Source organism: Solea senegalensis, linkage group LG13 (assembly GCF_019176455.1).
Source record: "Solea senegalensis isolate Sse05_10M linkage group LG13, IFAPA_SoseM_1, whole genome shotgun sequence".
NCBI classification, from domain to species: domain Eukaryota; kingdom Metazoa; phylum Chordata; class Actinopteri; order Pleuronectiformes; family Soleidae; genus Solea; species Solea senegalensis.
In genome coordinates this window covers 2,119,596-2,142,393 of record NC_058033.1, presented here as the reverse complement: position 1 = coordinate 2,142,393, position 22,798 = coordinate 2,119,596, and the positions used below count along the sequence as shown (strand labels likewise).

The following is a 22,798-nucleotide window of genomic DNA, read 5'->3' as shown; positions in this document are numbered from 1 at the left end:
TACCTGCCAACTGTAAAATGTACCCACATTTGCAGCGGTGGTAATTTCATGTTTGTGTGCAGTATGAAGAAAATACTGAAACACTGCTGTGAAATCAGGCGTTTTTGGTCACAACAAGCACAAAAAGCCTGCAAAGACCCATATACAGTAACTTCTATCATTTCCACAGAGCTCTTCATCCTCTTCCTGCTGCTCCTCCTCCTCGGTGGCACTAATCACCCCTCATACCGCGCTGCTTTGTTGTGTGTGTGTGTGGCTGGTAGTACGGTAGCAGCGGCTGCTGTACGTACAAGCAGAAGGTTACAAGGAGGTTATTTCGCCTGCAGGATCCATTCATAGATCTCTATAAATACCGTCCAGCTGCAACAGGATCATTTAAAAACCCCGAGACCTTCGTCAGAAGAGCAGCGTCAGTTTGCACGGCGCGCTGTGTTTTCCCCATTTCTGCAGCATCAAGGACAGATCTCAGGGCGAAGCGAGGATCCATGAGAGACGCTTTGATCAGGTCACTGTTTCTTCACTATCACGGTAGGCCACAGTGTCACTGATGCATCTGCAGTTGCAGGTAAATGTAGTGATGCAGCATGAGAAACATGGTCGGAAAAAACAAAAGACCTGTGAGACTCAACGAGAGGGACGGTGTAGAAAATAGGGTTTTAGTTAATTATGCAATTATAACGTGCTGGTATTTAAGCAGATTTTGAAATGCATTCCTTTTTATTTTTCTCCCCAAAGTTTATTTGAAGAGATTGAATGGTTTTGTTTCATTTATTACATAGTTTATGCATATTTTTCCTTTAAAATATATAAGTGCACTGCAGTGCAAGTATTTGTTGTGATGTAGTGGTCACTGTCAGTAGTAAAAAAAATAAAGTAAAAACGTTGTACACTGTTTTATTTATTTATGAGACAATCTGTTTATTTTGTCACTTCCTCAGATTCACTCAATTGAGAATAACCGAAAGGTGTCATTTATATTAAAGGGGACATATTATGCCAAATCAACTTTTTAACCATTTTAATACTGATATTTGGGACTCTGGGGGCCCTACCAGTCGCCAAAGTGTGGAAAAACAATACTCAGTCATGTTTTCGTGGTTCCGCTTAGTGTAAGTATAGGCGATAAAACGCTTGATGTTGAATTCCCTGCGCTTATGACGTCAGCATGCGCATTTCACCGCGAATGTTACCGCCTCACCAGTACGTTTACTTCGCAAGCTCCACCTTAGCTCCACCTTGTCCCTGCGAGAGTGCAGGCGAGGGAGGAAGAGCGGTATTATGTCAACGCGGCGGGACAAGTGTGCTGTTGGTGGCTGCACAGTGGAGCACAGTGTTTTACAGAGGATTTTATATATGAAGCTAATGTGCCGGATAAAGTCAGCAATCGTGTGTTCGCACCACTTGACATCAGACTGCGACCAGCGGTCGCCGTATTTAGTCAGGGGACGTATTTCACCAACGTACAAACACACAAATTGTTAAGAAAAGATCACATAGATTTGTTCAGTACGTCCTCCATGACCGGAGCACAGACTCAGTCTGATACAATCACATAAAGCAGCTGTTTATGCAGCTCGCCGCTGACGATCAGCGGTGCTGCACTCTCTGTGCAGCGGTGCTACACTCTCTGTGTCACCGATAGCCTAAACTGCCGCTGGCGATCAGCTGATCGCCACCGCTGATCGCCAGCGGCGCACTGAATAAACTGTATGTTGCTGTATCAGACCGGAGACTGTGCTCCGGAGACCTCACCACCACTGACCAGCTCCGGTGCTCCGGCGATCAGCTGTGGCGATCAGCGGTGACACAGAGAGTGCAGCACCGCTGATCGCCAGCTCGCCGGAGCACCGGAGCTGGTGGATAAGGGAATTTGCAGGGTTACTGCAGCCAAAAATCACAGCAAGATGGAAAATATGTATGATACTGTATGTGCAAGAAAAACAATAAGATGAGACAAATATTTACAAGTAAAACCCCTGACAGTGGGTTGTATTAACCTTTAGTCTGAGCTCCACAATAATGGGACTCCACTGTAATGTTGTTCAGGTAAATCCTCTTTAAAGTACCAACGTGTGTGTGTGTGTGTGTGTGTGTGTGTTCAGTCATGGACACTGACAGGCTGGAGCAGCAGGTGGCCACTGTGGAGCGAGGCATTGCCTTCCTGAAGCAGGAGCACCTGGCCATGCTGACGGGTCTGCAGCTGGAGATCACACACCTGAAAAGGCGATGTCACGGTCAGTCGCCGCCCCATCTCTTTATGCATCTGTGCACCTCCTGACGAACCTGTCTCATGTCTCGCACCCTGACTGACCGTCTTCCTGTCTGTCCCGCTCTTGTGTGCAGAGCTGAGCTGTGAGCTGGACTCCAGGTTTCCTGACAGAAACACAGCAGGTATAATATGAGAGCAATTTTGCTGACGGGGATGAAAACGATATGTGGAGCGATGCTGATATTTAATGCTCTATAGTCGGAAATGCATTCTGACCAAATTGTTTTGTTTATTTCCGTTCTTCCAATAGAGTGTTAGATTTCAGCATCCTTGTAGGATCGTTATACACCACACTGCAACATGGCTAAGACATCAAGTGCACAAACACCTTTTGAATCGAAGGCTACGGCACAAGTCATCAACTGAAAGAAGGTTCTCAGTCATCCAGGTTATGGTCGCGCTAAAAGCCAAGACAACTGGACATCTGTTAGGTGGAGGGTTGATCAGAGCCGCTGCAACCGAGTGTGCCACCACAGGTCACCACCAGGGGACCCGTGGACCACCTGACTGAATATTACAGTGTTTGATTAGACATTGACCTTATAGCACACATACTGTGAGATGATTCATTTATATTTCTACTGCTGTCAAAACATTTTACCCAGTTTTTACCGCAGTCCTCATTGACTGTGTTCATGTGTGTTTCTCAGAGGAGGAAGCAGAGCTGGCAGCACGCTGTGAGGCAGCAGAGCGCCTCCTGGAGGACCAGAAGTGCATGATGGTCGCTGTGCGTGGTGAGCTGCGGGCCGGCCGCGCACGAACATCGGCGCTTGGCAGGAGCCTCAGGGAAGAAGAGCGGCGGTTCCTGGAGGAACTGAAACGTCGCAGCCACAAGATCACGCTGCTGACCCGAGAGCTGCAGCGGCAGAACGACACCACCTCCAGCCTTTATCACGAGCTCCACGCCGCACGCTTAAAACTCTTCAATCAACACCAGAGCGGCGACTCTGCTGCAGCGAGAGAGGAGGAGGAAGCAAGAGGGAGAGATGAGGAAGAGGATGATGAAGAGGATGAGGAAGGGGAGAGCACAGACTGGCTTCTGTCTCCGCCTCCCCCTGCCTCTCCCTCCCAACCAGAGGAGAGACACAGGAGGCGTGTCGCCATGAGGGAGGAGAGGGTCCGAGCTTGTGTCCCACAAGAGAGAGTGACATCACCGCAGAGGCCACACCCCATGCCCGACCCCGCCCTGTTCTTGATGCCACTCAGATACCGCCTCCTTCGCTTGAGTCAGCCACTCAGAATGCAGGACGGAGAGGAGATGGACGACGAGTGGGAGGACATTGAGGACATCAGGGCGCCCAGGAGGGTGGACATGGGGGCAGGAGAGGGAGAAACTGCTCTGTGATGATTATGGATGGGTGATGCTGTCTTGCAGTTTGTAACATTTAGGAGGATTTATGATCAAAAATGACATATATTGCCCATAAGTATGTTCATATAAGTGTGTAAGCGCTTTGCAATAAAGAGCGTTTGGTTTTCGTAGCCTTAGAATAAGAATTTTATATGTACTTTAGTCAAGGGCCTTGCTTTAGGCTGCCATCATGTGCCGCCATGTTTCTACAGAACCCCCGAGCGTACATGCATTTTGAAGTGGAAGCTTACTATGCAATCAAAGAAAATAGGCTCCGCCCACAGGTAGAGCGAGAGGGCGAGTGTTTACATCCTTTCTGGTATGTGAAGGCCACCGTAGTTCCCCGGTCCACTTGGTAAAAGGGAGACGTGAGAGGAGGAGTCCTCCTCCTGTTGCACTCTGCAGTCTCGCCATTAGATGCCGCCAATTCTCACACTGTGGACATGTAAGATGATAGAGATTTAACATTTTGATTCTCTGCAGATTTAAGGGCATATGGTATAGATATTGGAGTTGGGTGCACAAGAATGTTTGATTGACCTATATATAGATGCATTTAATGGAGAAATAAAAGGGTTCCGGGTTTTTTGGGTGTGGCTGAAATACATGCAGCCCCCGCTGGCCCCCTGTATGGAGAACCAGCATAAGACAGGGCTGCATGCCCTCACTGAAAAATAATGGATTTTATCCACTTGACAAAGGTTTCATGTAGTAAAATCTGCACCTGAGTTAGTCTATGATATCTTCAGAATATCTTCACAGTTTTATCTCGCCTTCAGACAGCACTTTGAAGTTTGTGTTGCACCACTAAAAATCAACACTTTTACTTAACAGAGCACAGGAGTCATTGACCCACTGCTGCATTCACCAGTCAGTTCAAATGTGATTTTTGTTTGAATTCCTTTTGTTTAGATTTACTGAAGTGTCACAAACGTACCATGGAGGCAGCAGTAGACCAGCATCTCCAGAACTGATAACACTGCTTTTTACTTTTTACTATGAAAGTTGGTGTGAAATGTCAACAGTGAGATAAAGGGGTGAATATATTTATAAGGTATCCCCAGCAGTGGGCGCACACAGCTCAGGCACACATTTAAAAAATAATAAAAATAAATACATGGGAAATTGCAAGAATTGAAGAAACGAGTGAGTCATAGGAATCTGAATTGTAGTAGTGCTTTATATGGATGCCTTTTGATTTGAACACTGTTGATCACAGCTTTTTGCCTGTCATTTATAGCCTTGTCTCTGTCTGTGAACATGTTACACTGGTTAATGTTCAACTGGCAACCTGCTCCTGCAGTTACACAGACTCACTGTAAGAAGGCAACGGGACATTTTGTATGATTTGCACTTTATTAAATTAATGCAATGTGCCGAATGACGGCAGAACAATGATTTCTACTGTCACGTTTTTAAAAGGTCTTATTTTTACTTGTTAAAATATGTATCAGCAACCTCAATGTACTACTTAATGTGTTTTGCCATCCATGCACTGGGTGGCAGCACAACCACACCTTGAGTCAGGTCTGCTGACAGAGACAGAAGTGAAAAGCACTACGAGTAGAAGAGAAAGTGTAATTTTATTAAATTGCAATAACAACACAATGCTGCGCTGCTCAGTGCACTCTCCAGTTGCATACTGCCATAAATGTAACAGTGTTGTACATTTAATGGATTATTTCACAGAATACATCCAGCCGACTACACCTGCTGTATCATTATGATACATGCATTGTCCTGTTGTACAGTCAGAATAAAAAGGACTGTGGCAACATCTTTGTTCAATGTCTACAGCTGACGAAACAAGGACTTTTAAAATAGCAAAAGAGGAAAATACCAGAAATTTAGGAAAAATAAATAACTTACAGGGAGTCTTTCATACACATCGATCGACTGAGTGATTCATTTATTGATCATTTCTGATCATTTTAAGGACATTCGGGTGCAATATTATTCAAGCACCGACTCAAGGCCCCAAACTACAGCTCTCACATGTGCGTGTGCGTCACAACAAACACATGCAACTTGTCTCCTAGCGATCGTCCCATTCTAGAACGTTCCCACAGTTGTCTTGGAGACCGTGCTCAGAATGTTAATATCACTCTGCTGCAGTGCTGCCATGGCAACCACAGAGCTGTGCTCCTGCTGATGCCTGAAAGTGTCCAAGGGGAGCGGAGACTGAAAACCCCGCAGGTTGATTCTCAGGACCCTGTATTTGGAAAAGGGATGTGCTGTGTCACATTACTTGTGTTGTTTCCACCAAGAAGAAAAGGATGACAATGTCTCCTGCTGCTGCTATTTATACACCATCTGCATGGGCTCACATTCAAGGTTGATAGAGAGCACATGACATAGGCCGGTCTGCACACAGGAAGTTACATCATTATAGTAGAGAGGTTGCCCTCTTCTGGACTTGAATGGGTACTAAGAGTGTGAATGTGCATGAGTGGCCTACAAGCTCTGTCTCACAGCTGCTCCCCAGCCTTGAAGGACACACACACACACACACACGCACACGCACAGAAACAGAGTTTGTGTGAAGGAGTTTTGCAGCAAGTGGCGACAGGAGAGCGGAGCCTTGTGCTCTGCAGCAAATCCTGGGGAAGCCGGCTTTCCGATTTCAGCAGGATGCACAGCAGACAAGTCTGGAGAAGATGACACAGAGTGACAGTGTCTCCCCATCTCTGCACTGGCTGGTAGGACCCGTCCTATTTTGTGTGACATGTATGCACATATAGATCCTGCTGCAACTGTGTCCTCATGAGCCTGAATAAGTCGCGTTGCCTCCGTATAAACTGTAATCAGGGGCTAAGACACTTCAAATGTGTGTGTTATTTAGTGTTTTTTGATTAAGCCGTTTCACAACTGTAACTCAGAAGTAGTTGTCACATCTGTCTTCCAGGATTCCAACATCATTCCAGAGCTCATGTGGTGACATTCATCCTCTGAGGTATTCCAGTCCTTTACAGAGTAAGCTGCAGGAACACTTGTGTAATCCTCCTGTCATCAGCTGTTGTCCAGGCTCTTAGTCGTCTATTCACACATGCTAAGTAAACACACAGTGACAAAGCCTTTCACAGTTTATACCTGCAGTGTAAACACACAGTGAATTACAAAGTAATTACAGAGTAAGTGTCGGCGCTGATTCAAGGTTACATTCGGGAAATGTGAAAAATATATACATAAAGTCATTTTTTAGAAATAAAAAACTGAAAATTGACATGTGCATATGTATTCACCCCCTTTGTTATGAAGCCCATAAAAAGCTCTGGTCAGAAGTCAGATAATTAGTGAAATGATGTCCACCTGTGTGCAATCTAGGTGTCACATGATCTGTCAGTACATACACACACCTTATTCTTTTGAAAGGCTGCAACACCTAAGCAAGAGGCACCGCTAACCAAACACTGCCATGAAGACCAAGGAACTCTCCAAACAAGTAAGGGACAATGTTGTTGTTGGGAAGTACAAGTCAGGGTTATAAAAAAATATCCAAATAAAAAGCAAACCTGCCAAGAGACGACCGCCCACCAAAACTCACGGACCGGGCAAGGAGGGCATTATTCAGAGAGGCAGCACAGAGACCTAAGGTAACCCTGCAGGAGCTGCAGAGCATCTGTACATCAGATGACAATAAGCTGTACACTCCATGGAGTTGGTCAGAATAATGTCATTACTTTCAGCAAAAAAAACAAAATGGCACGTTTTGAGTTTGAGAAAAGGTATGTGGGAGACTCGTAAATATGGAGGAAGGTGCTCTGGTCTGGTGACACTAAAATAGAACTGGCGCAAACCCAACCTCAATCAATAGAAAATCTGTGGTCAGACTTAAAGATTGATGTTCACAAGCGCAAGCCATTCAACTTGAAGGAGCTGGAGCAGTTTTGCAAAAATCCCAGTGGTATAATGTGGCAAGTTCATAGAGACTTATCCAAAGCAACTTGGAGATGTGACTGCCGCAAAAGGTGGCTCTACAAAGTATTGATTTTAGGGGGGGGCGAATAGTTATGCGCATTGACTTTTTCTGTTATTTTGTCCTATTTGTTGTTTGCTTCACAATTTAAAAATAAAAAATCATCTTCACATGACAATGATACTGCATGTCTTTGTTTGTTTAGTTGGTGTTTAGTAAAGTATTTGTGATATTTAGAGTTTTTAATTGCATTAGATTCTATATTTTTACTCCAATATCCAGTGATGTTGACCTGTGTCAAAGTGATACATATTCACAGCATCATATCTATTAACACTATTAACACTTTGTTTTCATCCTCAGGCCACCGTCCAGTTATACTGCTGTTTTGTGTGAGAAAGGCATCATGGGAAACATAGTGCAATGCTGTCACGCACTGTCTCACTACTTTAAGTGTCAGGACACACCAGTCCAGGGAGAAGCAGAAACATCCCCTCTGCTCTCCAGCGAGGACAGTGAATGTTACTCCCCCAGTCTCCCTGACGACCTTGAGGACGACCTGTTAACCATCTCCACCGGTGTGACAAACCCGTCCCTCGAACCGGAGCACTTCCTGTTTCCCGATATCATCCTCAGCAGCAGCCTGGGAGGGGAAGTGACTCTGGTGGAGCCGATGGTGTGTCTGCTGGTATCCGAGGAGGAAGAGGGACGAGGTGAGTGTTTGAGGCTGGATGAGCCGGGACATGAAGGACAAGAGAGGAGGAACATGTGGAGGACCAGGACATTTTCTGAGGTGGAGACGCAAACGGAAATGGAGACACAGATTGGTATGGAGGTGCAGACTCGGACAGAAGTTCAGACACAAACGGAGATGTCTGTGTGCAACAGTGATGCCGAGGAAGAACATGAGACACTGAAACAGGGGAGTGTGTCAGCAGAGATGCAAACGGATGACCAAACATCACAGGAGAGACTCTCAGAAATCACATCAGACAGAGGAAAGTCTCGGGAGACAGAGAAAAACACAATGTCCATCAGTGAGGCCGAACAAGAAGAACTAAATCACAGCCATGAGCCAAATATTCAAACAGAACTTGAGACAGAGCTAAACGAGCAGTTATTCACTGATGAAGAGAAAGTCTGGAAGTTACGACAGAATATTATAGCTGCTCAGGAAAATGCAGACTTTGTAAAAGACAAAGAACATTCAGAGAGCAACGCCAAGGATGATGAGGAATACAGCATCAAGACCACTGTTCCAACGGTGAGATTTGACAACGTCAGGTGTCACGACGACCTCACGCCACAGAAAAGTCCAGATCAGAAAGAGCTGGAAGAGGCGTCCGATCAGACTGTGAGCGAGAAAGACGACCACACCGTCTGCGTGAAAGCAAAACAAAATCTGTCTGAAGAAAACACGGATGAAACACAGAACACAGAACACGATCACACACCACAGAGGGGAGAGGACGAGGACGGTGTCCTGCAGCATGTGACGGCGTTGGAGGACGTTCTGTCACAGGTGGAGGCGGAAGGAGCAGAGGTGAAGCAGATGACCTTGTTTTTAGTGGACCGGCTGTTTCTGGCAGCGCCAAGCGTCAAAGGTGCGTCTTTTCACGTGTTGTCATATTCACGCACATTCACACAATTCTTACTGATAGATCATACAGTGAAAGCAATAGTAGTTAATAATGTATCACCATTTTATCTCAAAGATGTGCATAATAAACTTATCATAATACTTGAAGTAAAATAAAAAGATGATGTAATAGCTGGTAAAATACAATTGAAACAAAACATTAGTGTTGATTGGTAAAAATTAATGTAAAACATGAAATGCAAAAAGAACGGTTAAAAGTAGAAGTGACATTTTTGTGTCTACTTTATATATAAGGTGTTATTGTTTATTATTTCACAATCATATGTCACAGTTTAAGCTTTGATATTTCCTATGCAGGGATTTCAGATTCAATTGTGTCCGTCATGTTGTTGTTGCATAGGTTTATACTCTTTAAGTTTACTTTACTTTACTCTTCATTTCATCTCTCATTGCCAACAGCACCTCCTTCTCAAAATGAAGAAAGCCCAGGGGACAATCGCCTGCAGCAGTCTGATCCTGATAAAAAGGAACTCGATGTCCGGGACCTCATCGATCTGCAAGAGACCGAGTTCACTGTCAGAATTCAACCTCCTGGAACAGAAAGTTTTGAGCTCCAGGTCCTGACATTACGCTGTCTTCATTTTCCTTATACCAGACTGTCTCTTCACTCTGATCCAACTCTCTGTCTCTCGTCCGCCCTCAGGTGACAGGTCAGATGCTGGTGGCAGAGCTGCACCAGGTGCTGATGGACCACGAGGTCACCTGTCACCGCACATGCTTCTCACTGCAGCTGGGAGGCGCTGCACTCGACAAGCTCACCGAGCTGTGCTCCGTCCAGGGAATCCAGGATGGAGTGCAGATCAAATTGGTGGAAGGTAACAACCTCATCCTTTTCTTTAGTCTGTTTTTTATTTGTTTTATTTATGTATACATAATACATGGGTGATGTATGAACAGAAACTAAATATTAACCTTGTGTATATATATATATGTGTGTGTGTGTGTGTGTATATATATACACTGTATATACACTTTTGTCTTGCTATATTTTTAGCTCTTTTTAAAGTAAACAGTATAGTCACAACTTAATTGCTGCTGTACTTGTACAATGCATGTGACAAATACATCTCTGATCCATCTCTCTTTTTTATTTTCCATCTCCATTATAATGAATTATACTGTATATTAGTGTCCACTTCAAAATGATTTCTTGAGCTATTTCTGAAAGTTCATATACAGTATGTAACCCATCCTGATATACCTGACACATTCAACATTATTGCAACGTTATTTATTGACTGTAGACTCATTTCTTCTGATGTCTCTGCAGATTGTTATTCGGTGCGCGATGCCCGCCTGCATCTCCAACATGTGTGTGATCTCCTGAGGAGCCTTGACCCTGCAGACGCGTACAACGGGATGAACGGCCACTCACTGTCTTACCTCAGCTTTTACACCAGAGGAGACCAAGGTTAGAACAGTTTGGGATTTCTCATTAGTTTTAGTTTTTATTTACTTTTAAAATTAGTTAGTTTTAGTTAGTTTTTAGAGCGGGTATTCTTAGTTTTAGTTTAACTTTTATTAGTTGTAGTGTTAGTTTTTTGTAATATGGATGGATTTGCCAGGTGCAAGATTCAAAAAGGTCATAAGTATCGTGTCATAAAACCCCAGCAAAAGATGCCATTTTAAAGGTTTATTAGGACAGACGAACATAGATGAAAACTGAGCACATTTCCTCTATAATTTTAGTTAGTTTTATAAATGCACAATTCAGTTTCAGTTAGTTTAAAGGGCCAGTGCGTAACATGTATGAGGATATACTGGCAGAAATTGAATAAACTACCTGTAAGAATGTCTGTATAAGTGTATAACTGCTTTAAAATGAACCCTGTTCTGTTTTTGTATCGCTGACCGCAGCTTTAACATTTCCACCTCCATATTCACCCTGCAGACAGTGACAGCGTGAGGAAGAGGCGACTCTCTGAAAAGGAATCCATCGACTTCAGGCCTCCAGAAAACATCCTCCCTGGGTGTAAGGACCGACCACTGACTCCACTGCAGCCTGTCAGAGACGACTGGAAGGTGATAGTGCAGCTTTCCCAAAAGCATACTTCAGTGTTCACTTCAATTCATAGTGAAGAAAGTGAAATATTCTGAAAGTATCATTACAGCCACTCCAGTGCCTGCGGGTTCTGACCATTAGCAGCTGGAACCCTCCACCGGGGAACAGAAAGATGCACGGGGACTTACTTTACCTCAATGTCCTGACTATGGAAGACAGAGAGCTCAACATTACGTCCTCTACCCGTGGTTTCTACCTCAATCAGTGAGTGTTTAACAAAAGTTTTCAAAAGATACTTCACTTCTACTTTGACTTTAGTAGCCTTTCTATAGACTCTATATCTTTTTTATTTTATAAATTGCCTCAAATTTTACTTTTTTCCCTGTAAAGTCAAACAGTTGTAGAAACTCACCTGGATTCAATTTGCTCTGATTGCTCCAGGTCGACTGCCTTCAACTTCAACCCTAAACCTGCAGTTCCCAGAATCCTTTGCCACTCTCTTGTGGAGCTGCTGAGCCATGTCAGCCCTGCTTTTAGGAAAAACTTCAGTGTCCTTCAGAAGAGAAGGTGAGCCGACCGTTTAGTAATCAAGCAATATCGCTTTCAATTCCAGTAAAAGCCTATTTTCACACTCATACGAACATTTCTAATAGAAGAACATGCGTGCTCTCTTTGAACCAGAGTCCAGCAACACCCTTATGAGCGCTTCGCGGCGCCTTTTCAGGTGTTCACCTGGACTGCACCTCATGCAGAACACACCCTTGACCGCGTGCGTGTGGACGAGACACACACCAGTCACATGGGCCAGGACAAGCACACAGCTGGGCAGGTTGCAGACCCAAATAAAGGGAATTGGATGGAATGCTGGCTGAGATGATAAAGCTGATATTTCGATTTTGTTATGACCACAGAGTCGGGACTGGAATGAGGAGCTGCAGGGATCCAGGGAACTTCCCAGGAACTCCCTACAGGAGCGGCTGCACAGAGAGAGGAGCATATTTAAGGTGAGACCGCAGGTCTTTAATAAGAGAAGTGGACTGATGACTGTCTGATCATATGATATACATCAGTCCAAACAACAATTAATCCAGATAAGTTAAGAGGAATCAAACATTATGCTACATCTGATGGCTGATTATTTATAATTCCTTCCAACTTAAAAGTGTCTTTTCCTCTCTCTTATAATTAAGTAATAATGTAATAAAGTATGTATTTCTGTGGTAATACCACATTATTTGTAGAGCAATTTTTATGATGGTAATAGCAATAGTAATAGACTATTACTATTGCTATTACATCATAAAAACCCCACTATTGCTACTAGTGGGTTCATAAGGAGATTATATGCAGTAATATATCCAGGTAACAGCTTTTGAATCATACTTAGAAAAGGCTACCTTCACATGAGAACGTGTTTGTGAATCAATTTATAATATTTACCATATTCCAATGTCATAACCAAACTATTACTTTGTGATCTTTTTAGAAATAACTTGGTATTACCATATTATTATTTCCCTATATCGGTGTGAACAGTTTCTTATTTTCTTCACTCTTATCATCTCATAATCATCTTTGAAACCTTTCGATCACATTACAGCAACATTCCATCCATCGAAATAAAACAAGTGTGACTCTAATGTTCTGTACGTCCACAGACCAACAGTGACTTTGTTGCCGCTGCAGCACAAGGTGCAGTGGCCGTTATCGACGGCAACGCCATGCCATTAAACCCGAGCGAGGCGCCTCACATGCAGATGTTCATCTGGAAGAACATCTTCTTCAGCTTGGGCTTTGACATATCTGAGCATTACCAGCAGCTGGGAGGCAACACCGCCGCTCACACTGCCGCCATCTGTGACCTGAGAGGAATACAGGTATGTAGATCCTGCATGAGAAGTGAAGCAATTAATAATGTTGGAATTGAAAGAAAAATAAATAAAACAGCATGAGTTCATGGATTCTCCATATACACCCGTATACACATCCATACATTCTCGCATGTGCTACCCAAGGTTAAAATAAAAATAAATACTAATAACAGAAAATAAAAATGAACAAAATTATTATTTTCTACTTCTATGTAGATTTTACCATTTTACTATTGCTTTACTTTTATGTTTTCATTGATTGTTTTATACCTTTTGTGTTGCTTTGGTCAAACTTGTCTGACTGTACTGCAGGCATATGCATCTGTGGATACGGAGGGTCTTCACACACTCGGGACAGCTGTGGTGGATTATCGTGGCGTCCGTATTATCGCTCAGACGATTGTTCCAGGAATACTAGAGAGGACTCAGGAGCAGAGTGTCCTCTATGGATCTAATGACAATGGAGTCACTGTTTTTACAAACCCCAGGTAAAACACACAGAAAGTAAAAAATCATGCATATTATCACAGGTAGTTAGATCTTGAACAAGTCAAAGTCCAAACAGGGAATTGTGACTTGCAGTTTTTTTTGTTTTCCTGCAGGTTTCTAGAGCTTTTGGATAAAACCAGTAAACCCCTGAGAATCCAGCGTCACCACGTCCTCGACCACAACAACGTCCCAGTGGAGCTTTGCTCTGGCATTGAGACCAAAGGCATCCTGGGTAATGATGGGCGACCGTACATCCTGGATCTTCTTCGCACTTTTCCTCCTGACCTCAACTTCCAGTTCTCAAAGACAGATGAGATGCAGGACGAGGTGCCAAAGGAGTGTCAGTGCTTCGGTTATCCACGGCAACATCGTCACAGCCTGGCGGCCCTGAGACCGGAGCTGCTGGAGGCCTTTGTCCAGCACAAGTGAGTCAGGTTTTTAGACACCATTTAACAATTAACCTTGCAGGATGAGCTTTAAAACCTCTTTTGCAGGTATGACATTTATGTCAAGATGGTGACCGAGGGGCTCAGCCAACTGGAAGAACAAGATAAAGCTACGGAGCTGAATGAAGACAGACGAGGTACAATAAAACCCAGTGATGCATAAGAGAATAACAACAGCGAACTGACGTGAAATGATAAATCAGGAGAGAATGGGTCACTGCAAAGACAAATTAGGTTGGGTAACAATATAAAATGGTAACGGTAACATTTTATGACATGTACATGTATTACGCAGTCATTTGGCATCACAGGTTTTATCGAAAATTCTTGATCTTAAAACCCACAGGTGGCAAAACAAATGTGTTGCAAGGTCAATTCATCACATCACATTCTTCTAAGCTTAAGGTCCAGTGTGTAAAACTTGAAACACGAAATTGAAATTGAAGATAACATACAGTAATTATCCTTAATGTTGTACAAGCACCTGATTTTATGAATTGTTGTTTTCCACTACCCCACAGTGAGCCTTTAAAATGTAAATCAGGAGCTGGATCAGTTGTATAGAGACCACAATGGATAAACTAAGCATGTTTTGATGTTTTCCCCAACACACCATGGGAAGGGACGCTGCAACATGGAACTTCACTAATAAATGTTCCTAAATTGTACACATGCTGTACCTTTAATATTTAACCGCTCAAAGCACAGTCCTAGAAGTTTAGGAGTACTAAGTACATAAGTCCAGTTTTGTATTGTCTGTTCATTCTTACTGGACATTGATTAGTAGTTGTTTTGTTGTTGTTTATTTGCGACGGTCAGGAAATGAAATGTATCAATATTGCTTTTGTAGAACTTCAGAGAAGAGATGCCATCATGAACGCTTGTAAGGCTGTCGGGTCACTGAGTGACTCCTGCTTTGACATACGCTTCAATCCTGATGTTTGCTCTCCAGGTACTAAACACACACATACACACACACACACACACACAGAGGGAGACACTGAAGTATGTGCAGCTCAATACAATTCAAGTACTCATATGTTACTTACATGTGAATGTGTCACATACACTGTATATCATATGTATGCTGTACATATAACATAAGTATTGCAGTATTAACCACTGAAATAGGCCCGTGAAATGATTTGCTTATCTTCAACAAAATAATAAAATGTCATGTCGAGTTCAGAGCTTTTATTATGAAAAAAATGAACTTATTCAAATAAGTTCTGTTGCTAGAAATGACAGTTTAACTAAATATTTGGTTTGAAAAAATAAAAACATTGCTGTTGTCATGGAGACAGCCATGTTTTTTTACTTTGGGAGTAAATGTCCATAAAATAACTACTTATCAGCATATGTTAGGCTCAAATAAGAAGCAGTAATTCTTAAAATTGAAATGATGCACAATAAATATCAACAGTATGAGTATGTTTCTCACACACATTTGTCTTCATAACAAGCCGGTGATTAAAGACAACCTCCACATTATTGCTGCTTCACACTCCAAGAGATGAGATCTTCAGCCAGGTCAAAGTGTCAGGCTGCAAAATGCGGATACATACATACAGTATTTAGCAACTAAAGCTGCTGAAGTTCCTTCACCAAGTACACTCTGTAGTTGTGGGGGGTTTTATGAGGAACCTGCATCTCACTGTCTGCTGCAGGTGTTCGTTTCTCATCTGAGTTTGAAGTCCAGAGGCAGAGGAAGATGTTGTGGGACGCAGCTGCTTTTCTTCTCGCTCATCAGATTCCAGCAGTGGTGAGTGTGTGACATTCATTTGTTCATGTGGTCTATGCTATGAAATAATTAATGTGTGTGTGTGTGTTAGCTGAGGGACTGTCTGGACCACACAGCAGTGCTGATGGACGGCGTGACCCTGACCTCGGTGCTACATCAGCAGGGCGTGAACGTGCGATATCTGGGTACACTACTGAAGGAACTGCACCAGGGGGAGGAGAGTGGGAGACTCAGCTACTTAAAGGTGCTTCCCACAACTTTTATTATCTGTACCACATCTATGAGTTTATCTTTAGAGTGCTAAGATTTATTTGTACAAGAGCACATGGCAATAAACCAATAAAGCTTTTTTTAAAAGGGAAAAAATACCCAATCAGATGTTCCTTTGCAGAGAATTTCAATCAGTGAAGTCATCATCAGAAGTGCAAAACACATCTTCAGGACCTACCTACAGGTGATGTGCTCAAATATTTGAAAACAATTTTACAATCTTGTCATCATTTTCTAACGTGCACTTGTATCTATCGTTCTCACAGGATGTGGAACCGGCAGTTTTCTCCGCTGCTGTCAGTCACTTCCTGAACTGCTTCTTGAGTTCTTCCCCCTGCGTCCCCGACTCGTGCTCCGATGAACTCCAGTCTCGCCGCAGGTCCCGACGGCGCCGCAGCCACGGGAGTCGAGTCACCATGTTGACCGTTAGTGTGTGGGCCAGACTGACCAGCAGTGAGCTCTGGAGCAGGATCAGGACTGAGGCTGCGGATTATTACAACTACACAATTAACTGGTATACTGCATGTTTGTGGTTGTGTGCGACTGTATCTGTGCAACAGGATTTTACACTTTCATCCTTTCTGTGTTCAGTGAAAGTATAGATGAAGCCATTGAGAAAAATGGTCTCCAGAGGATCTCACTACTGAGAGAGATTGCCATCAAGATGGGCATCCAGGTTAGACATTGAGTATACATTCACTGAATAAATTGCATGTTCTCTCTGATTTCCTCCCACCGTCCAAAAACATGCCGGTTTGGGTATTAGGCAAATTGGACACCAAATTGGCCGTGAGAGTGAATAGTTGTTTGTCTCTATGTGGCCCTGTGATGGACTGGTGACCGGTCTAGGGTGTACCCCGCCTTTCGCCCTATGCCAGCTGGGATTGGCACCAGTGACGCTCATGTGAAGAATAAAGTGGTAGATGCCCTTTAGATTTAAACTATCATATGAGTTCACACAATGGTCATTAAACCAAAAGTAACATTAACTGAAGCGCCCACAAAAAGAACTCAGAAGTGGGTTCTACTGTTTAATAAAAAACAAGGCCATTAAGCAGTTTAATAGGATTAACACGTCTTAAGGCCCTGCCTGCCCCTGCTTTGCTGTTGTATACACATAAATGCTCCCTCAGTCGGGTCTGATAGTTTTGCTGGACAGAGCCCGTTTACAGACGAAGGACGCAGCATTCAAATCATATTTTATCATTTCTGTTCATGAAGGACAACCAGAGGCAGAATAATAACAATCTCTAAAAGTTATGCACTGCAGATTTTTGGACAAGAGAGACACATTTTCTTAACACTAGGAAATTCTTTCACAAACAACAAATGTTCCCTCTCCTTTCTCTCCGTATTTAGGTACAGCTGAGGGAGTACGTGTTTGAGTCTCGCCACAGGCCGGTGTTCAGTGAGGAGGACATCGTCAACATGTTCCCTGTTGTCAAACATCTCAAACCTACATCCACAGATGCCACGCGGCTGGTACACCACGCACAGGTGTCAGTGCAGCAGGGTGAGAGATTCACACGCGAGTACAAACAATCACATCACCATTGTACAGTACATCCACGCGTCCCCGTATCCTTAATTTGTGTGTTTTGCGTTTTCTTTTAGGTCTTCTTAAAGACGGTTATGAGTCGATTAGCCAGGCCCTGACCCTGTTCAGCAGTGTATACGGGGTCCTGCATGAGGATGTGGGCATGTGTCTGCGGCTCATGGGAAGGCTCAGCTACATCATGGGGGAATATGCAGATGTAAATATGCATAAAACCTGTAGATATGACCCTCTTTATGTTAAACGCTGAAATATTTTAATACAGAAATGTTGTATCACAGGCTCTCAGCCACCAGGAAAAAGCTGCTATGAGTAGTGAGAGAGTCCAAGGTATCGACCACCCACAGACCATACAAGACTATGTGAGTTACTTCACCATCTTTATTCGTTTACAAACACACTGTCATTTACAAACATACAAAACTGCACGTGTCCTCTCTGTGATTCAGACCTTCCTGGCTCTGTACTGCTTTGCTGGAGGCCAACATTCGACATCCGTACGACTGCTGTATCGCGCGCGGTACCTCACGTTGCTCGTGAGCGGAGAAGATCATCCACACGTCGCACTGCTGGACGTGAGCAACACCCTCACCTGCAAAGTGCTGCAGACTTTAAAAACTGTTAGGATGTTATCTATTCGAGTTAGTTCATATAGTCTTATATGTTTTAAATCTTTACAGTAAAATATGCAACAAAACTTGGTTAATTAATGTTTAATCAAGATTAATATGGCATGAATGTTGATTTTGTTTTTAGAAATAAAGAAAAAAGATCTATATACTGGAAAATAAACAGTGGCAAATAAACTTCAGGCAGGGACATTTCTTTTCCTAAATGTAGTCACTATAAGTGTAATTGCATGTTGCCTGTGTGATGGAAATTGTCTATTAATGTCCTTGGTGTGCTCCTTTTGAATCAGAGTATGCTGGGTTTAGTACTTCATGGACTGATGGAGTATGAGCACTCCCTGAAGTTCCTGCAGAATGCCTTAAATTTAACCACCAAGTACCGCGGTGCCAGGACGCTGAGGCATGCGCACAGGTAACATTACATCTCCATGTTCCTTTGTTTGTTTTTTTGTATATTATTATGGTCAAAGGCAAAGAGAATTGCACAGATATTGATGTCATACAGAAGATGCATGAACTTCTTTGAAATTGCTATGATCCTCTTATTCATTCACTGCTCTCTTCGCTCCCCTGATTTCTTATACATTACATGTATCTGCTTATCTCTGTCCATCTTCTTTGCAGTCATCACCTGCTCGCCACTGTTTATGAGACCAAAGGAGATTTTCGATCAGCTCTGCAACACGAGAAAGAGGCTTATTCAATATACAAGAGTCAGGTGTGGTCAAAATTCTGGACATGGCCATGTTTAAGTCATAATGACACTACCCGTTCATAATTTTAAGTGAGCTGTTTCCTTGTTGCACATATTAAGGTTGGTGAGGACCATGACAGTACGAAGGAAAGCTCAGAATACCTGAAGAGCCTCACTCAGCAGGCTGTGGTCCTTCAGAAAGCCATCAACATCATCTACAGTAACACAGCTAGTGCCTCTATTCCTCCTCCAAAGGTTTGTACTGTTTGTTTAGTCCATGTCCATATGAATTAAGTACATGTCAGGTTGTGTGATGCTTCATTTCACCTGTGTTTCCCTTCAGTTTTCCACTCCGAGCCTTTCCACAATCTTACAGCAGCTCAACCTGACATGTGGAGTCATTCTCATCCCCCTCAGGTAAACAAACGCAGACAAGTTAACTGGTAACTTGTCCACGTGAAATACAGTCAATGTTAATGTTTCTGTTTTTTTCTGTAGCGCAAAGGACATTGCAGACTTGAGGACTGAGATGAAGGGAAAGGACAAGGTTCTGGTGGCAGAACTGGAGAAGCAGTAGTAACTGAAGCACTACAGCAAAGCTGAACCACACACACACACACACACACACACACACAAGAGGATGTTATAATAGTCATGAACAACGAGCAACAATGACAATTGAAAGCCAGGCACATTCCTGCTCATATACAGGTTGAAAGGTATGGCTCTTTTGGGAATATACTGTTTCCATGAACGCACACTGGACGCTGTAGATTTACTGTCAAGTATGTGTTATTATTTTTTCTTTATCAGAAAGTGTATATGTAGGCTTTAGCCGCTTTGTCGTTATGCTGCTAGATTACTTGACATGACTGATAGATTATTGGGAAAGCACAGTATTATGATTTAAAAATACTTCAACAATGAATAAATGAGTGCAGCAATATACTTCAAGTGAAGGCTGTTCTCTTCAGTCCCCTGTGTGTCCACTGGGCCGTGCTATAAACCCTTCTTAGAACATGGGCGGGGATTTGGATGCCTGGATTTTAAAACATTCCCTATCACCATTTCATTTTGGATGTGTACCCAGGCCATAATCGTTCAATACACATTACTGACATTATTGTCTAGTTGACTGTGTGCAAACAAACAGATGAGCTTACACATTAGGTGGCATTTTTATCAAATGCTTAACTGAGATTAAATTGAGTTATACTGGATGTGAGTTTAGCAGCTTTTATTTGAAACACATACTTCAATTTTATGAGTGTACAATCCCTCGGATGAATTGTTGTGTTGTTCATTTCATTATTCATTAATTAATGAGCTTTTTATATTTTAGGGGCCGGTTCAGCTCATCATGCCATGATTTTGGACCGCTATGTTTTTACAATAGCCCACAATAAATAAACTAAACATGTTTTGAGTTTTGACACTAACCACATGCGTTCTCCAACACACTTAGAAAGGAATCATGTTCAGCTGCAATGTGCAATGTCCTCAATAAATGTCGCTAAATCTTACACACTGTACCTTTTAAATGTTTTGATCAAAACTGTAAAATGATCACAGACCAGACTGATTCATTATTTAACATTCAATGGCTGTATGGTCTGTCACCATCACTACAGTCTGTCCCTGTGAAGTTTATTCCAACTTGCTCACAAATAAAATGTTTAATTCAAATATGTCTACATAGTAATAAGCCTGGAACATAGTTGGTAAACTCTGGAGATCTGCTCACACTGTGAAATCATGTGTGAAGTGTGGAGAGAGCTGTGAGCAAGTTTTTTTCATCCTGTCTGGTATGCCAAGTCCACCATACTTCCCTCATGTGCTTAATAATGGGAGGGTTGAGCAGGAGAATCCTATGTTTGTTGCAATCTGCCGTCTCGCCATAGGACGCTCTTAACTCAGACGTGCGTGACCTAAAAAATCAGGTCTTAAAACTGCTTTGTTTGCCAGAGCTTTTAATGTTGAGCAACTCCAATCTCTGCAGTAATTGATCCTGTTTTTTAATGTGTATTTTTTGTGTCATACAATATAATTTTATCTTTTGTCTGTTGTGTGCATGTCTTATTTGTACTCTGTTTTAAAACATTTTGTAACAACTGCTATACATCTGCTCCTGGTCTCTCTTTCGCTACCTCACCTCTTGTCCTTTCTCTCCACCCTTTCTGTCTCCCACATTTTTCATTTCACCCCGACCCGTCGATCAGATGGCTGCACATCTTTGAGTCTGGTGTCAGAGATTTCTTCCTGTTAAAAGGAACTGTTTTAAAAATGTTCCTCCTCCTCCTTCATCGTCTCATCTTACAATAATAATAATTTCCAGCAGGGTGTACAATGAGATGTGTAATGTTGCCCTCCACAGTCTTACAAGTTCTTGATTGCAGTTTGATCTTTTAAAGTTCTTTATCTCAGTTCAAAGTTTGTATCCTCATTCTCTTGTCTTCTCATATGTCATTCAGTATTAGCACAGTCCTTTCACACTGTTCTAAGTTCCTCGTCACAGATCAAAGTCCTTAATTTCTTAATGTCCCTTTATATTCTTACACAATACACAAGACTGGTTAACTGTAGAGGGCAGCGTTGCACCCCTCAGTGTACAGCCTGCTGAAGCTAATTTGGAGAAGAAGAGGTTGTGTGGAAAGAAAATGCCAAAACTATGGCATAGTGATCGTTCCTCTCAACATTGAAAATCGACTTCAAGGAAAAGCATGAATGCTCCAGGTCAGCCAGTAAAACAACTGTTGACATTCTGTTCTGAACTAACCACATGAAAATAAAGCATGTTTAATTGTCTCTGGATGTCAACACTAGCACAGACCATCTGGGTGTTTTCTTGTGATTTTCAGATAGCTGGCTAATCCACAATACCCCAATCACAGTCTAGTTAGGACTACCTACTCCCTTCTCTTTAATTTAATTGAACACCACTTATTTCTAACAGAAGGTTGATAGAGCCAACCCTGCTGTTGTGTCTTCCACTCTTCTTGGCACTCACCACATTTTCTTTGGAAAACCTTTAGCTCTCTCATTTGCCTGGCTGGCAACTCCTGAGTGTCCATGGACCCACATAAATATTACATTACAGCCCATTCTTTTCAACCCTGAATAGACATCATAACATTTCAGCAACCAGGTCATGATGGGCACTTGGTTTCCCATCCTTCGATGCTATCAGAGAAGCCACAGTCAGGTCTGACCATCCTTAACCCACTGCATTGCCCACAATATCGCCAGGAGGAAAAAACTGACTCATGATCTGATATGCAAACCCTCTGATCTGAAAATTAGCAACAAACATGCCAAAGCTAGTCCTTCCAGATACTGGATCCTTAGATCTGAAAAACATTCTGACAGACATAGATTTGCATACATTTGAATTTGTACACTTCTTAAAATGTGTTTTTCTTCAAGCAAAGATAACTCAGCTTTACTGTTTTGATTGTTTTTGGATTGCCTCATTGGTAACTTGGGTCCACAAAGTAAGAAAGACCCACTGACTTCACTTTAATGTTTATTCAGTGAACATACCACACACATGTTGTGAGAACAGTTACGTGATCTTTTCTTTTTCTTAATCATTATTATTTTACCTTTATTTTTACCAGGAAGTCACATTGAGATTAAACATCTCACCTGGCCAAGGTAGAAGCCACACAAAATCACAAAAACTACATTAAAACACATTAAGATCAAAGATCAATGCAACATATAAGACACACCTGTCATCACATTCTTTATAATTCTCTTAAATCTGCTGAGAGATATGCATGAAACTAATTTGAGCTTTTTTTGAATGTTTCTCCATGTCCAAGGTGCATTATAGGAAATACTATACTCTCCATCATATATCATAGATATCATATAACATCAAAGGTCAACGGTGACCTTTATCA

At 42.5% G+C, this 22,798-nt stretch overlaps 2 protein-coding genes across 2 annotated transcripts; both read left to right on the top strand.

Moving 5' to 3' along the window:
- The first annotated feature begins 6 nt into the window (after positions 1 to 6).
- Positions 7 to 5,015, top strand: LOC122779453 (coiled-coil domain-containing protein 92-like). The gene is made up of 4 exons (XM_044041819.1): positions 7 to 528; positions 2,103 to 2,234; positions 2,344 to 2,391; positions 2,920 to 5,015. Exons 1-4 carry the CDS (start codon positions 486 to 488, stop codon positions 3,612 to 3,614), a joined length of 918 nt encoding a protein of 305 aa, XP_043897754.1. The 5' UTR covers positions 7 to 485; the 3' UTR covers positions 3,615 to 5,015.
- Positions 5,016 to 6,072: 1,057 nt separating this feature from the next.
- On the top strand, positions 6,073 to 21,005 carry LOC122779182 (clustered mitochondria protein homolog). Its single transcript, XM_044041312.1, has 30 exons — positions 6,073 to 6,319; positions 6,526 to 6,593; positions 7,900 to 9,140; positions 9,596 to 9,753; positions 9,840 to 10,011; positions 10,467 to 10,607; positions 11,088 to 11,218; positions 11,308 to 11,462; positions 11,640 to 11,765; positions 11,880 to 12,027; positions 12,110 to 12,202; positions 12,857 to 13,075; positions 13,382 to 13,557; positions 13,672 to 13,983; positions 14,053 to 14,141; positions 14,855 to 14,956; positions 15,672 to 15,766; positions 15,837 to 15,989; positions 16,137 to 16,199; positions 16,282 to 16,529; positions 16,607 to 16,691; positions 17,375 to 17,528; positions 17,630 to 17,769; positions 17,852 to 17,932; positions 18,020 to 18,145; positions 18,490 to 18,611; positions 18,824 to 18,917; positions 19,014 to 19,148; positions 19,237 to 19,310; positions 19,392 to 21,005. Exons 3-30 carry the CDS (start codon positions 7,943 to 7,945, stop codon positions 19,468 to 19,470), a joined length of 4,869 nt encoding a protein of 1,622 aa, XP_043897247.1. The 5' UTR covers positions 6,073 to 6,319; positions 6,526 to 6,593; positions 7,900 to 7,942; the 3' UTR covers positions 19,471 to 21,005.
- The last annotated feature ends 1,793 nt before the right edge of the window (positions 21,006 to 22,798 follow it).

Excerpts from the sequence above, each read along its gene's own strand:
- LOC122779453 (XM_044041819.1), top strand. The coding sequence starts at position 486 with ATGAGAGACGCTTTGATCAGGTCACTGTTTCTTCACTATCACG. Across the intron at positions 529-2,102 it reads ACTGTTTCTTCACTATCACG|TCATGGACACTGACAGGCTG; the intron begins GTAGGCCACAGT and ends GTGTGTGTTCAG. Across the intron at positions 2,235-2,343 it reads CCTGAAAAGGCGATGTCACG|AGCTGAGCTGTGAGCTGGAC; the intron begins GTCAGTCGCCGC and ends TCTTGTGTGCAG.
- LOC122779182 (XM_044041312.1), top strand. The coding sequence starts at position 7,943 with ATGGGAAACATAGTGCAATGCTGTCACGCACTGTCTCACTACTTTAAG. Across the intron at positions 10,012-10,466 it reads GCAGATCAAATTGGTGGAAG|ATTGTTATTCGGTGCGCGAT; the intron begins GTAACAACCTCA and ends ATGTCTCTGCAG. Across the intron at positions 12,203-12,856 it reads GAGAGAGGAGCATATTTAAG|ACCAACAGTGACTTTGTTGC; the intron begins GTGAGACCGCAG and ends GTACGTCCACAG.